This window comes from Pleurodeles waltl, chromosome 11 (genome assembly GCF_031143425.1).
Source record: "Pleurodeles waltl isolate 20211129_DDA chromosome 11, aPleWal1.hap1.20221129, whole genome shotgun sequence".
Classification (NCBI taxonomy): domain Eukaryota; kingdom Metazoa; phylum Chordata; class Amphibia; order Caudata; family Salamandridae; genus Pleurodeles; species Pleurodeles waltl.
Window position 1 is genome coordinate 417,943,366 of NC_090450.1, and position 15,959 is coordinate 417,959,324.

General features: G+C 48.3%; 1 protein-coding gene across 4 annotated transcripts in view; it reads right to left on the reverse strand.

The window, feature by feature from the left end:
* Window positions 1-15,959, reverse strand: part of DGKD (diacylglycerol kinase delta) — a 1,336,482-nt gene that overhangs the window by 388,576 nt on the left and 931,947 nt on the right. For all 4 annotated transcript variants that reach the window (XM_069213762.1, XM_069213763.1, XM_069213760.1 and 1 more), the window contains one exon: window positions 7,565-7,678. In XM_069213762.1, coding sequence (XP_069069863.1) covers window positions 7,565-7,678 — 114 coding nt within the window. The remainder of the gene's footprint in view (window positions 1-7,564; window positions 7,679-15,959) is intronic.

Genomic DNA, 15,959 nt, shown 5'->3' on the forward strand with positions numbered 1-15,959 from the left:
ACCTTCTCTTTTAAAACAGGAAGAAATGCTTTTAATGCTAGCCGGATCGCCCGAAGCTCCAACAAGTTGATATGGAGCCTGGATTCCACCAGAGACCAGCAACCTCTGATTTCCACCTTTCACAGATGGCCGCCCCATCCCAGAAGTGACGCATCTGTTACTACTGTGAGATCTGGTTGGGGAAGGGAGAGGAGTCTGACTTTGACCCAATCACAGTTCACTAACCACCACTGCAGATCCTTTGCAGTTCCCTCCGAGATCTGAACCACGTTGGTAAGATTTCCCTGATGCTATGCCCAATGGAACTTCAGGTCCAACTGTAGAGCCCTCATATGCCATCTGGCATGCTTGACCAATAGGATGCAGGAAGCCATGAGTCCCAACAGCCTCAGAGTCTGTCTCACCAAAATCCAGGATAGAGGCCGAAACATCGGAATCATAACCTAAATATCCCAGACTCGCTGTTCGGGAGGATAGGCCCGACACTGCACTGTGTCCAGCACAGCTCCAAAGAAAGTGAGCTTCTGAGAGGGAGTCAGGTGTGACTTCGGCACATTTATAGTGAACCCCAGCGAATGCAGGAGGTTCGTCGTCGTCTGGAGATGGGTGACGAGAGCCTGGGGCATCTGTGCCTTCAACAGCCAATCGTCTAGGTAGGGGAAGACTGAAATTCCTAACCTGCGCAGATGAGCTGCCACCACCGCCATCACTTTGGTGAACACCCAAGGGGCACTGGTGAGACCAAAGGGGAGCACGGTAAACTTACAGTGCTCTTGGCCAACCTTGAACCGTAAGTAATGCCTGTGGGCGGGCAGAATGGGAATATGAAAATACGCCTCTTGTAAGTCCAAAGCTACCATCCAGTTTCCTTCGTCTAGGGCAGACAAGACCAGAGCAAGAGTGAGCATCTTGAATTAAATCCAGGATAGGGCGAAGGCCCTTGTTCTTGAGAATCACAAAGTAGCGGGAATAACAACCACTGCCTACTTCTGACATCGGGACTCTTTCTATAACTCCCTTGGCCAAGATAGCTGTAACATCCTCGAGGAGCAAAACCAAATGGTCCTCTATCAGCCGTTCTTTTATCAGAGGGATAAAAGGAGGAAAAGACTGGAAGGGAATAGCCCTTCCGTATTATCTGCAAGACCCATTTGTCTGTTGTGATGGAATGCCAGTGAGGGAGATGACATTGAATCCTCCCTCCAACTGGACGGACATGGTCTTGCAGAACCACACTAGGAGGGCTTGGGCGCAGTGGAGGGTGGCTGTGTGGTGGCCGACTGCTGGCCAGACCACCTGTGTCTGACAGTACCACGACCACATCCTCTCCTGGGATGTGGTGAAGCCAGAGGACAGTGGCAGAATTGTGGCTGGTGTGGTACCGCGCCCCTTCCGAAGCCTCGAAAGGGACAGAAGACAGGCTGCTGTCGAGCTGGCGCTGGGAGGTCCAAGGATCTGGCTGTAGCTCGAGAATCCTTGAACCTCTCAAGCACAGAGTATGCCTTTTCACCAAAAAGGCGAGTGCCATCAAACAGCATGTCCAGCAAACTCGACTGGACATCCCCTGAAAAGCCAGTCGAACGTAGCCAGGTGTGGCAAAGTAGGGCCACTGTCGACGCAATTGCTCTACCCAGCGAGTCGGTCGTGTCCAATCCACACCTGATTCTAAACTTGGTTGCATCTCTCCCAACCCTGACAGCCTGGGTGAGAGTGTCCTGTACGCCCTCCGGGACCTAGGACAGCACCTGTGCCACCGTATCCCATAAAGTATGGGAAAAACGGCCCAATAGGCAAGAGGTGTTTACTGACCTCAATGCCAGGCTGGAGGAAGAAAACAACTTCTTCCCAATATGTTCCAGCCTCTTGGATTCCCTATCCGGAGGGGCAGAAGGGAACGCACCACGGGAAGTGGAGGCTTGCACCACCAAGCTCTCCTGGGTGGGGCGTTGGGTAAGGAAACTAGGGTTGTTTGGAGCAGGTCTATGGCGGCGGCCGACTGTCCCATTCACAGGAGCCTCTGTGCTGGATTTGGACCATGTTCCCAGAAGGACGTCCGTTAGGGCCTCATTGAAGAGCAACATCCGCTCTGATGTATTCACCCCCGGCTGAAGCACCTCTGTCAGGAGATTCCTCCTGACTAGCACCGTGGGCAAGTCTAGCTCCAAGACCTCAGCTGCCCTACGCACCACCATCGCATAAGAAGCTCCCTCCTCCGTAGCCACATTAGGAGGAGAGAGCATGCCAGTATCTGGAGAAGTGTCTAGTCCACTGGCTTCCCCTAGATCCTCATACTAGTCCTGATCTTGTTCCAACTCACACTCCAAAGGGTCCTCAGACCCCTCCCACTCCTCTCCTGTGCCTGGCTGTTCAAAATAAGGCTCAGGCAATAATCTGGGCCTAATCGTCGCCGTTGAAGTCGGAGTCGGTGTCGTACGACATTGCTCCGGCTCATCGCAAATGAGGATGGGACTACCACCAGTGCGCGCCAGTGGTGGAGGAAGTGTCAAAGTTGGACCCGACGCTATAGGTCGACTGTGTGGGAACGGTACCGGTCCGGATCCACCATCGGATCCTGGGGTCCCCCAACGGTGCCGAGGCCAAAGCCGCCGACGTCGAATCCGATGGAGCCCCTGCTGACCCGGCAGGCCCCAAAGACCCACCCGAGGGTGCAACCCTCTCAAAAGCAAGGTGCATGGCCTCGTAAAACTCTTATTTGAGCGGGGGTTGCTCCAGTCCCGGGAAAAGGGGGAAGACGCAGAGTTGACCCTGGCGACGGCTCTGCAGAACTGCACTTGAAACGTCGACGTTCCCTAGACGTCTCGTCGGCTGGCGGGCATGCCGAAGGCGAAGTCAAAGTCTGATTGGACTTCTTCTTCTTCTTGTGCCGCTTACCTGAATGAACGGATGACCTCAAAAGCGTGGAAGAGGACCTGGGGCTCCGGGAGCGGTGCCGCGACCTCCTCCTACTGCCGGACCGTGACCTCCTTGGATTCGCGCCGACCGACGGCTATCTGGCTGCTAGAAGTTTGAGGTATCTCTCATACTCTGTGTGTATCCGTAACCGACATGGTGCGATGACATGCACCACTCAGTTTGAATCCAGTCTTTCTAGAAGACATGTTGAAACAATCAAGCCGAAAAACCTTGACAACCGTCGAAGAAAAAGGGTAGCTCTTTCCAGATCTGTGCTTAACCTGCGCGGACAGAAAAGAACTGACGTACGTGTGCTGTGGTGGTGCCTATATAGAAGACCATGACGTCACAGACGGCTCCAACGACGCTGACGACGCCACGCGGATCTGAATGACGCCACCCAATGGCGCGCACAGGGTACGGCTCAGCAGAAAAATTCCGGGTTCGAAGCGGACGCCAGGGAATTCTAAGGTAAGGAATCTGCAGCTAGAAGTCTCTATCAGATGTACTTGGCGTATCTTTTGATTTGGAGTCGTGTGAGTGACACAAACTGGGAGAGCCATGCTTCGGCTTCCTATGCACCTTATTGTTCCATTTTGACTTCTTTGACTTGGAGGAGGTTCGATCATGCAAACGAGCTATGGAACAACGGAGAATCCTCACCTTTGAATTCAACCAGGACTGCCACGCTGTAGACTCCGACTGGGAATGGGTCGTCGATTTCTGCATCTCAGCGATGCCTAGTTTTGCCTCCTGTTCATGGATGGCCTTCCTATTCATATTAGCACATGACAAACACAACTTCAAGGCGTCACTAAAGCCAAGACACCAGAGGAAATAAGAAGAACATGACTACTAAGTTTAAATTCCACTGGGGCATCACAAAGGCCTTTGGTGGAAACAAATGTGGCAATCTCAGAGTGCAGGCCAAAGGAGGTCAGCTGTCACCGCTCAATCTCCAATCCTGGAGATACAAAGTGTGCAGGCCCAGGCGCTACATCCTGCCCTACTGCTTCAACATAAGATCCTACCCTCCTGAAGCAGCAGCTTGATTGATGGGCAGATGCTTATCCCAGGCGCTCTGGGTACAACACTGTCCAGGTCAATCTAATGCCACTTAGATGACTTGGGTCCCATCACCCTGATCTTTTTTAGAACTCGAGGGAGAGGGGGAGTGGAAGGGGAGATGCTAGTCAGTGGCCGGAAGGCAGACAGGAGTCCTGCGCTCCTCTGGAGAAAGAATGCGTGTCTACGACCTTAAAATGTTCTTGGCCCATTGTGAACCTCCTGTGGGCCTTCAAGACATAGGTGAAAATAAGCACCCTGATGGTCCAACACCACCATCCAGTCCCCAGACACCATCTCAATGTGCTGTTAATATATTGTGATTACTGGGTGATTTTTCCCCTCAACAGAATTGTTGATGTTAACTCTGGAATAGAGATTGTTATGGTTTACTTTATAATTCTGGGTTGATGAATTTCTGCTATTATGCTTTTTGTAGTGTTGTTATCTTGTTCCATTCTCCGGATTTTAACCCCAGGGTGATCAGTCGTTTGTAGAAAGTGTCTAGTAGCCCAGTTTCACAGAGCTGTATTTATGCATTTTAATTATATCATGTCTTGTTATTAGCACTAATCCTGTAACTGGAGATTTGATTGATGCTTGTTTTTATTATGTAGCTGTGAATAACCAAAAGCTGGTGTCCAGGGGCTAGTATTGAGCCTGGGTTATTAACTGTGTGCTTTGGCCATTTTAGAATTTAGCATGTACTCCTGTAATAGAGTTGCTGTAATTAATACTGAAACGTGGGATCAGGCTTACAGCTGTATTTGTTTTCAATTGAACAGAGAAATCTGGCTTCTCTTGTAAGATTTAATTGAAGGTGGAACGCTGGTGTTCTGGTGGCATAGTTTTTTATTAACTTTGCTAAAAAATAAAAGGTTTACCTTTAGCATCATCCAGTCTTCATGGTGCAAGACAGACAGGGCCTGGGCTAGTGTGAAGATGCTGAATTTATCCTTCCACAGGAAAGCATTTAGAGGGCACTGATAGAACAAATGCCTCAGTCTTTCACTGGCACAAACAAGTAGCAGGAATAAAACCAAGTTGCTATTTCTGAAGCCAGAACCCACTCAATAGCACTTTTGACCAAAAGGGACTTTACTTCTTGTCTTAAGCCAGAGAGATGGCCCTCCATCAACTGTCCTGACTTCAGCGGAAGGTAAGGCGTTTTAGAAAGAACCTGACAGGTATAGGCTATAGAGCCCACTTGTCCATACTAATGGCCTGCAACCCCTAGAGAAAATATTGAATTTGGCTCCGACATGGAGGCTGTGTGCCATCAAGGACACACGACAAGGGTTTTGCAGTTGTGAACGCTGGAGGGGTATGGGACTGAGCTGTCTGGGAACCACAGTTTTGAACAAAACAGCTGAAAAGCCTGGCTAGCTAGAAGAGTGGGCTGTCATTGACAGATGCGGAAACTTCACCAAGCAGAGAGGCCTATAAGGAATGTGCTGTGGCGCTGCTTTTTTTATTAAAGCGCTCCAGGGCTGAGCCATACATGCCAACACACCCAATTCAGCAGTGACCGTTTGTAGAGCAAGACTTGTGGAGGAGAAAATGATTTGCTGGAAGTCTCAATTTGCTTGGTCAGGAGCAGTGGTAGGAAAAGCATTCGGATTGACCCTGCAGGTGGATGCTTGAAGCACCAGGCTATCTGGGGTGGGATATTGAGTTAGGAAGGCAGTGACGTCAGGCACAGGGAATTGGCAACAGAGTGGGGTGTTGTGTTTGGATGGCAGGGTCACCAGGTACAGGGCAACGGGTAACCTATTGACTTGCATCCCCGAACAGGTCTTTGGCCAAGCACCCAAAATTGTGTCAGAAAGTGACTCATTGAAGAGTAGGAAGCATTCTGGAGGAGGCTGGCCAGGCCACAAAACTTTGGTTGAAATATGAATTTTCAGTTCCATAGTTGGCAATTGTAGTTCTAATACTTCAGCAGCACTTTGGTCCACAACAGTGAGAGATGGGCTTTCCTCCTTAGCAGGACCCGGGTGAGTAAAAGGCCTGTATCATGCAAAGCATCAAGCCCACTGGTATTCTGGAGCTCTTCAAACATGTTCTTAATACAATGAGTAAAATAATAAGTTCCCTTCATCACAATTATAATTGTCAGAATCCATTCTAAATAAGTTGCCTAAATTCTGGGCCTTACAATATGGTAGAGGTACGGTATCACAGTCAGAGGGATTGCCAAAATGTTGAGTGCTGGTCGGCACAACTTTGGTCGAGGTTATGGAGGACTCCATTCAGATTTGGATAGTACTATAGGCAGTATATCCTCATCCAGCGTCGATCCCATCAGCATTAGCGTTGGAAACAGTGCCGGCACAGGAGGTAGCACGGGAGCCGAAGGGGGCAAAAAAGTAGGTGCTAGATTTGGGGTGGATCCAAGGGGTTCACACAATGCCAAAGACAGACCTGCAGGTGGAAGTCCAGCTGGAGGAACAAGTAGTTCCTTGGGGCCTGAAGGAGCACCACTGGTGAAGATGTAATGGGGGCCAGCACAGAAGATTGTGCCAAAGCCAAAGCGGTAACCAGTCGGTGCTGAACCCCACGTCGATCCAAGGGGTACAGAAGTTGCTGAGGGTGGACCTGCCAGCTGAAGTCTGACTGGAGGCCCTGCGATTCCTTGGCGCCAAAAAGTCCACCAGAGGAAAGCACTAAAGTGCCAAAGATTTCCATCAGAGCCTCACTAAGGGTTTATATTTGCAGCAATGTTGCTCATGGACCTACGAACTCAGAATGCCTCAGGATTGGACTTGGAATCAAATCCGATGGAGACGGCTAGAGACCAGAAGGGACAAAGGCACCCTTGCCCACTCTCTGGAGTTCAAAAGTGGTGGGAAACGGAAGAGGTTTTGCTGAGATTTTTATGTTGCTTTTTGAACTTGCCCGAAGACTTCAAAGATGACGACTTGCCTTGTGAATGGCTTTAAGAGCAGAAACAGGACCTTTTTTTTGACCGTCTATGGTGTGGCTTCTTGTGCTTAGCAACGTAGAGTTTGGTTTTGCATTCCGGTATGGCGTTTGGGTTCATCTGGGAACAGCCGCCAAAGGCCTTTGGGGTACTTTGTGAGGATCCAGCACATACATTTGTTTGCCACAGTTCTTACATGTGCTAAACAACGTTTAAAGTGGTAGCACTTCCTCTGCACATTGAATTTTAAGACTAAGTTTTGAGAAAGGGAGTTTCATCCGAGAACAAGGAGTAGCTCTGGATCTGCCTCTGAATGCACAACAAAAAGGAACTGATGTCAGCCTGCATGGGTGGAGCTTATATGCAGCCCTGCAATTCTCTTCCAGAGCAAATCAATGTTGGTGTGGAGCCAGACTCCAGCAGAGGTACTGTTGAAAAGCTTCCAGATCCAGTGTGATACCTGGGGGATTCTTCACAAGAAGAGGAATCTGAGGTCAGAAGTATACTTCAGACATTTTACCTACTGCAATAAATCTGGAAGCTACTTAACTTCTTTACATCATCATGTCAAAATACTTTTTAAACATTACTCAGAATAGAGAGGATGTTTTTTGGACCCCATGGCAAAGGATCACTAGCACAGAAGATTTACATATTTATTACCTGTGCTATTCTGTGGTGTTGCAGTTTGATGACACGTGAAACAGCCATTTGCATGCTCCCAAACACAGCCACTACTTCCAATATCTTATCATCAAATGAGGGTGCAGTGAATATCTGGAAGGAGAAGAAAGATTAAACTATTTTACAGAGATTTCTTGGGGAGGTAGAAAAAGTTACTCTCTGGTAATCAAACTTTCCCAATTCTGGGTATATTCTTTGAAATCATAAACTAGAATAACTCAGCTTATTACGGAATACTTGAAAACATTTGTATAGATTAAAAAACTATCTATTTAAGCTGCATTTGCACTTCAGAATTGCAATGCAAAACACTCTGCTAAACAATTCTGAATTACATTTCCCTTCAAAAAGAAAAACAACATTAAAAGAAGTATTTAGTATTACTCTTTGAATGAGAACCACAGGCAAGGACAATATTCCATCTCTGCTAACCCATTACCATGCTCCTTTTTAACTGGCTACAGCAGACTAAGGAGGAGGAGAGGCTTCACAGGCCAAATCCCAGGAGGGTGGTCAACTTGTATATGGACTGTACAAAGGACACGAGGACTAACTACAGCTCTGTGTAGGGTACACAATCAGTGGGAAGGGCAAAGCACTACAGAAGAGAACCTTGTCTAGGTGAATTATTGTATATATCAAAATGTGCTATGGCCTTGCAAATAAGAAGCCCCTATAGCAAATTGCTTGTGACCAATGTGTAGCTTCCTAGACTCACAATCTTACAAACGGATAGAGCCAAACCACAGAACAGGGAGGTTGTGAGGGTTGGTAACAAATCTGTATCTAGATAGAGTCTCTACCAGAAAAAGAGTTACTGAAGGTAAGTAACTTGTTCCTGGGGTAGAAAAGTACACAGTCCTTCTGGGACTGCTTTTTGGCCAATGTGTAGCATATAATGGAAAGCACAATTCTCTTCTGCACAGCCTTGCCTTTTTTCACTTTAAAGAACCTCACAAAGAGGTGGTCATCCAACCAGTGTTCTTTGGTACGATCAATATAAAAGGTTAGAACTTTCTTGAGGTCCAAACAGTGGAGCCTCTTCGCCTTCTTAGAGGTGTGAGTTGGAGCACAGAATGCCAGCAAGGTTATGTTTTGACAGATGTGGAGTGGTGTCACACCTTTAGGCAAGAAGGATGCTTCTGTTAGCAAAACCAGCTTGTCTGGGAAGAAGATGGTGTAAGGCAGGTTGACAGAAAGAGCCTTAACCTCCCTCACTCGCTGCACCGATGTTATGGGGAGAAGGTACGCTGTCTTGCAGGCGAGAAGCCACAAGGGACAGCTGTGAAGCAGCTCAAAGGGAGTGCACATCAGAAATGTGAAGACCAGGTTAAGGTCCCAATTTGGCATAACAAGGATAGGGAGGAAACAAATGTAAACCTTTGAAAATGCTCAAAACTACTGGAGACAAACAATCAAGGCTGATCCAACAAGCGTAAAAAGGGGCAGAGAGAGCTGAAAGGTACCAATTAACTTTGCCTAGAACAAACCTGGGCTGGGAACAATTCAAACAACAAAACACCATATAGATTTGCAGGGTGAGGGTCTATCTGCTGAGTACCACACCAAGCCACAAATTTGTCCCAAAGATAAGCATATACAGTGCTGACATTGCACATTCTCTGCATTGGAGAACAGATCAAGTCAAGGTTCTCCCCATTCAAAGAAGAGACCTTGTGCCACTTCCGGATGTCACTGGCAGTCATTTTCCGCTAGAAGATGACGCTTGAGTTCCTCCACCCTGGCGTTCAATGATCCCACCAGGAGGTTCACCATTAGAAACATTCTCTGATGGTCACCACTGTCAGTCTGTGTGAGGAAGGGAGTGGGGTTTAATACTGACCCAATCGTGGTCCATCAACCATCACTGCAGATCTTTTGCAGTGACAGAGGTCCTCTTGATGATGGGCCTAGTGAGCCTTCAGACTCCACTCTAGAGTCTCCATATACCACCTAGTGTGTTTGACCAGTATGGTGCAGGAGGCCATCAGTCACAGGCACCTCTGAGTCGACCTCACTGAAATCCATGACAGAGGCAGAAGATCGGGACCATAGCCTGATTGGCCTAGACTCTCCTTTCCGGGAGAGCATTTGAGAAGCAGTCAGCCATGATTTTGGCACACTGACAGTGAACCTTAAATACAACATGAGGTTTGCTGTAGTTTTGAGTTGGGTGAAGACTGCATAGGGCGAGTCTGACTTCAACAGCCAGTCTTCTAGATAGGGGAAGACTAGGATCCCTGATTTTAAAGGTGCGCTGTCAACACTGCCATCACTTTCGATAACACCTGAGGAGCACTGCTGAGATAAAAGGAGGGCACAGTGAACAGAAATATCCTGACCCGCCACGACTTCCAGTTAGCGCGCAGTGGGCTTACAGGACGGTTATATGGAAATAAGCTTCTTGCTGGTCCAACCACACCATCCAGTTTCTAGGTTTGAGGGCAGACAAGACATGGGCCAGCAGGAGAATTTTGCTTCTAGATAAAGGCACAGGTCTCCAATAGGACAAAGGCCTCTATTCTTCTTTGACACCAGAAAGTAGCTGGAATAACAACCACAACCTACTTCCGGTGCAGACATCCTCTCAATAGCCCATCTGACTAAATGGGCTTGCACTGACCGACACAAAATGGACAGATGGTTCTCCCTTTGTCATTAGCGGGGAGCAGTGGAAGATGCTGCAGCAATAAAAGAAAGGGCAGGGCATACCCCTTCCAAACAATTTGCAGGACCTACTTGTAAAATCTTATGCTCTGCCAACCCAGCAAGAATCATCAGATCCTGCCTCCCACTGGGGGCCTGTGCTCCACTTAGGGCATGCTAAACAGGTTTGGCAAGAGGGTCTGCAGTGGGGAGAGTGGGTTGGGCAGCCATTGACCTTGACCACAGGGGTCAGTGGGTACTACGTCCTCAACCGCAAAACTGCTGGGTACCTGGTTGAGGATGGATTGGCTGCGGTAATGAGTGCCTCTGCAGAAGCTGCAAACAAAGTGATATGGCTGGCAAGGTGGGGCAGATAAACTTAGGGAGCACGCTGTAGCCTTACTCTCTTTAACAGCTCTAAAGTGGAATCTGCCTTGTCCCCAAACAGGCAAATCCTGTCAAAGAGCATGTCCATGAAGAATGACTGGGCATTGTTTGAAAAACATGTTGACCACAGCCAAGCGTGGTAGTGAATGGATACACTAGTGCCTATGGCCTGCACTATGGAATTAGTGGTGTCCAAGCCACAAATCATGAACTTGGCCACATCACAACCATCCTGTATAGCTTGTGCAAGCTCAGGGGGAAGAACTTCAGGAACATCTGGAGAGACTTGAACCACTGAATCCCAAATGGTGTGGGAATAGCACCCCTAGATGTATCTAGCATTAACTGATCTAAGAGCCAAGTGGCTGGATGAGAAGACTCATTTTCTGCCCGCTTTTTACTCCTTATTGGGCAGAGTCATTAGAAATGTGTTTGGGTGTGTCCTGCTTGTAGGCATCTGCATCACTAACCTGTCAAGGGAGGTAAGGAAATACCTCTTTTTGTATGGTCACTGCCGAAGGTTTAGATTGATGCTGCTGGTTTTTCAACTCAGAGTGCAGTGAGGCCTGCTAACCAGACCTCAGTGCCTGTGCCCTAACCTTAAAGTGTATATGTTTTGGTTGGCTTATACTCAATTGGCATCCGCTAGCTTATCCGCAAGTAGTCGCAGTAAAGGGTCCTCTAGGTACTCAGGGCCTGTAAGTTAGAGGATCAGCCCATGGACTGCTGCACTGTTTGTGCCTCCCTGGGTGAAACCAAGGTGAAGCATGGCTACTAGTCTGCCACTGCAGACTGGAAGGGCAGTTTTAAACTGCTAATATGACTTTGCAATTTAAAGTAATGGCTAAGCCAAGTCTTTGCCCTTTCAATATATGTAATTCATTCATAAGATAGGCATAAGTGAGCCCTAGGGCAGACTGCCTCGTATTAAGATGTGTTATTTTTATGTTCCAACAGTTAAAAACCCACAATTAGTGTGGAAAAGGCTAGTAACCCCATTGGCAAATACAGAGTTACAGGCTTTCATCTTGGCCATACTCATTTTTGACTGGGACCACTAAAGATGATACTGTAAGATATCAAACAACTCGTTACCTTAAGCCTTGATGGCCAATTCGAAATTAATAAAACTTATTGCAGTGTGCAACTTCCACAAAGTTGCCACTTTGTAGCCCTAAAATCCCCTGTGCTCATCTACTGTTGTACATGGGGTCAATCAATCAGTCAGGATTTATGAGTGCGCTAATTACCAGTGAAGGTATCTAGGCTCTAGGTCCAGGCTCAGGGCTTCAGTTGAAGAGCCAGGTCTTGAGTCCCCTTCTGAATTCCTGAAGGGAAGGCGAGGTCCTCAGGTGGATGGAGAGGCTGTTTCAGGATTTCGCAGTGAGGTAGTAGAAGGAACGGCCACCACTGTTTCTGTGACGGATGCGGGTGGTGCAAGCGTGGGACAGAGAGGACGAGCGCAGGAGTCTGGGGGACTCAGGCTTTGGTCAATGTACGCTTGTACTTGGTTGTGAAGGGCTTAGTAGGCGTTTGTCAGAATCTTGAATTGGCATCTCTTGTGCAGGGAGCCAGTGGAGCTTCTTCAGGTGAGTGGTGATGTGTGTAGGTCTGAGAAGGTCGAAGATGAGTCTGGCCACTCTGGCCCCTGAGTCTTGGATGGTCTGAAATCTTTTCAGGAAGTGTGATGTGATTCCGGCATAAAGAGAATTGCCACAGTCCAGGTGTTGGTGAAGAGGGCTTGAATGACAGTTTGTCTGGTGGATACACAGAGCCATTTGGAAGTTGGCCTTCGTTGTGGAAGGGTCTTCAGAAAGCAAGAGGATGAGCTGGGGTGTCATCTGCCTAGAAGATGATACTCAGTGGGTGGTTTCTGACGATGTTGGACAGGGGGAGTCATGTAGGTGTTGAAAAGGGTGGGGCTGAGGGGTGAGCTTTGAGGGATGCCGCAGATGATGTTCTTGGTCTCTGAGGTGAAGGGAGGGAGGTGGACTCTGAGTTCTTCCACAGGAATGATGCAATTCATTTGAAAGCACTGTCTTGGATGCCAATCTGATTGAGTCTCTTGATCAGGGTGCGGTGGGAGACAATGTTGAAGGCAGCCGAAAGGTCGAGGAGGATCAGGGTGGCTGAGTCTCCTCTGTCAAGGCAGGTTCTGATGTCATCCCATGGCCGTGATAAGGTTGGTTTTGGTGCTGTTTTTGGAGCGGAATCAGTGGAATCAAAGGGTCTTTCCCTGAGACAGCTTTCTGCCCTCCTGGGGGGATGAGCAAATGACTCCCAGGAAAAGAGACAATAGAAGCCTGCACAGGAGTGAGGTGTGGCCTCACTTGTCAGGACGCCACACGGCTGTTAGCCCAAGAAGGCACCTTTAAAGGGTAAATGGTGAGCCCTTGTAAGAGGGGCTGCTCTACTGTTTAGTTAGACACTCGGGAAAGAGAAGAGAAACAAGGTGTAAAACTGTTTTTTCAGGGGAGTGTAGCCCCCATAGTAGCCACACCTTTGGGCTGGTCTAGGGAGCTCTGAACGCCAAGAGAGGGGTTCTGCCGTGTTGAATGTGGGCAGAAGGGTGCATCCTGGATAGCTAGAAGCCACACTTCGCAGGAAGTGGTCATCAGGAGGGAGGAAACCTCGTATCCCATTAGCTACCAACCACATTCTGCCCTGAGGGCATTTTCTGAGCATTAAAAGGGCACACATTACACCCAGAACTCAGATCTCGACAGACTGGAGAAGAGGACCGAAGACAGACTGCCCAGCGAAGAAGGGCTACACATATGTAGACTCCATCTGTTGAACATGGTGACTAGCAAATGAGAAGGGACTGTGCCTGCTATGTCCTGCTCATGAAGACGTCGCTTCCCAAGCCCAGTCGAAGCAAGAGATTCCAAGGATCAGTTGGCCGACAACCTGTTCACAGCACAAGGGCACAACAGCTGAAGAAGCCTGCTGGGATGAGTTGGTAGCCCAAATCTTCTGACCACCATTCCTTGATGCCACGCAGCACCAGGGACCAGTGCTCAATGTTGCTTCCAAGTATGTTAAACCCGGGAGAGTCATCGGAGTGCAGCTTCATCAGAAGGCAAGTTACTCTCCAAGGATGGATTCCCCTGTGATTGCAATACTAGGCGACTGGTAGCAACAGCGGCGGCTGGGCTTCTGCCAAGACTGAGAGGACTTTGAGGGACGTTAAACCCTGTGTCCAGGATCACCCCAGCATGCTTGTGACTGAGGAGTAGCCACAGCAAGACCCCATCTACTGCATCCCATCCACAGCATCCTTGAGCATCTTTAGCATCCTGTATACCTTGAATCAGGACCACTTCAATAACAGTCTATGGCAAGGAGATAAATTACCAGCGACTCCATGAAGACAGGTAACTGATTCTGAGGACCTTGCTGGTCCCGCTAACTGACACCCTGCTGGAGTTGGTCACCTAAAGTAACTGAAAGCAACCATGTTTATACTTATCCAAGTTTAAAAAAAAAAACTTTTAAGTGTCTAATCTGTGGAGTTTCGCAATGTTTGTTTGCAGCCAATCTAATTGAAAAGGTGCATATTGACTGTACACTGTAATTGCTGTACCTCTGATGGATCCTTTTCTTTGGCGTGTTTAAAAATACATAAAAAATGCAGTCTATTTTATTAATAAATTGGTGCTAGATTTCTTGAGTCATGTATTTCTTCATGAATTGTTCTGGTGCTCTTTAAATGCTTAACACTTGTTCCTTCAAGTAAGCCTGACAGCTCAGACCTACAGTTACTCTGGGTTAAGCAAAGGGTTTCACAAATGTAACCTAATGGTATTAACAGGGTTGGCAAGTGTATTACACGGAGAGGTCGCACAATCACACCATATAATACACCATATTTCCTCACAGGAGGGATGTGAGATAAAAATGTAGGAGCGTCTGGGGAAGAGCGGTGGCTGAGATAACAAGCATTGCAAAGCCAATAAGCCTCACCTATGGGGAAGCTATTGGCTTTGCCAATGTGTTTTGGCCATGCTGTACACCAGCTTGGCTGCTGTTCAGCATGGCAAAACGTTAGTGGCATAGAGGGGTGGTGTGGAGTGTCGTGGAGTGTCATGGAGCGGAATGGTGAAGAGTAAAGTAGAGTGTTGTAGAGTGGAGGGGCAGAGAGTGTCATGTACTGGAGTGGCAAGTGTGTGGAGTCACGTACAGTGGAAGAGTGGAGTGGATTGGTGTAGAGTGCTGCGGAGTATAGTGGCGTAGAGTGCAGTGGCACTGAATGGAGTGGGCACTGAATTCAGCAGCATACAATGCAGCATAGTGGAAGGGCACAGAGGGGGGTGGAGTGGTGCAGAGTAGATTGGCGAAGAGTAGAGTGCTGAAGAGTAGAGTGGCGTAGAACAGAGCGGCGTAGAACAGAGCGGCACAGAAGAGTATACTGGCACAGAGTAGAGTGGAGCAGAGTAGAGTGATGCAGAGTACAATGGCGTAGAGTGTGGTGGTGCAGTGGCATAGTGTGGAGTGGCTTAGAATGCTGAAGAGTGGAGTGGCGTAGACTGATGTAGAGACCACTGGTGCAGAGTCGACTCACATCGTGTGCAGTGGCAGAGTGGTGCAGAGTAGAGTAGCATAAAGTGGTGTAGAGTACAGTGCCATGCAGTGGCATACAGGGCAGTGACGTAGAGTGGCGTAGTGTAGAGTAGAGTGGCGTAGAGTTCAGAGGTAGGAAGTGCAGTGTTGCAGAGTAGAGTGTCACAGTGCAGTGGTGTAGAGGGCAGTGGTGTACAGTACAGTTATGCGGAGCAGAGTGCAGTTGTCGAGAGTGCTTTGGTGTAGAGTGCAGTGGGTAAGAGTAGAGTGGCATAGAGTGCAGTGGCAGAGTGGAGTGATACAGAGTGGAGTAGAGTGAGGAAGAGTGCAAGGGCATAGAGTAGATAGTTTCAGAGTGGAGTGAAGGGGCGTAGAGTTGATTGGTGCAGGGAAGAGTGCAGTTGCGTAGAGTGGCATACAGTGTGTTGGCGTGGAGTTAAGTTATGTAGAGATCAGTGGTGTAGAGTGCAGTGGTGCAGAGTAGATCAGAGTGGCATAAGGTGGATTGGCTTAGACTGCAGGGGCGTTGAGTGTTGCAGAGAAAAGTGTTTTGGCATAGAGTGCATTGGCATAGAGTGCATTGGCATAGAGTTCAGTGGCATAGAGTTCAGTGGCATAGAGAGCAGTGTTGCAGAATACAGTGGCATAGAGTGGAGTTGTGTAAAGCACATTGTAGTGGCCTAGACTGGAGTGCTGTAGAGTGAAGTGGCCAAAAGTTTAGTGGTGTTGAGTAGAGTGGTGAAGAATGTATTGGCATAGAGTAGTGGTAAAGAGGAGA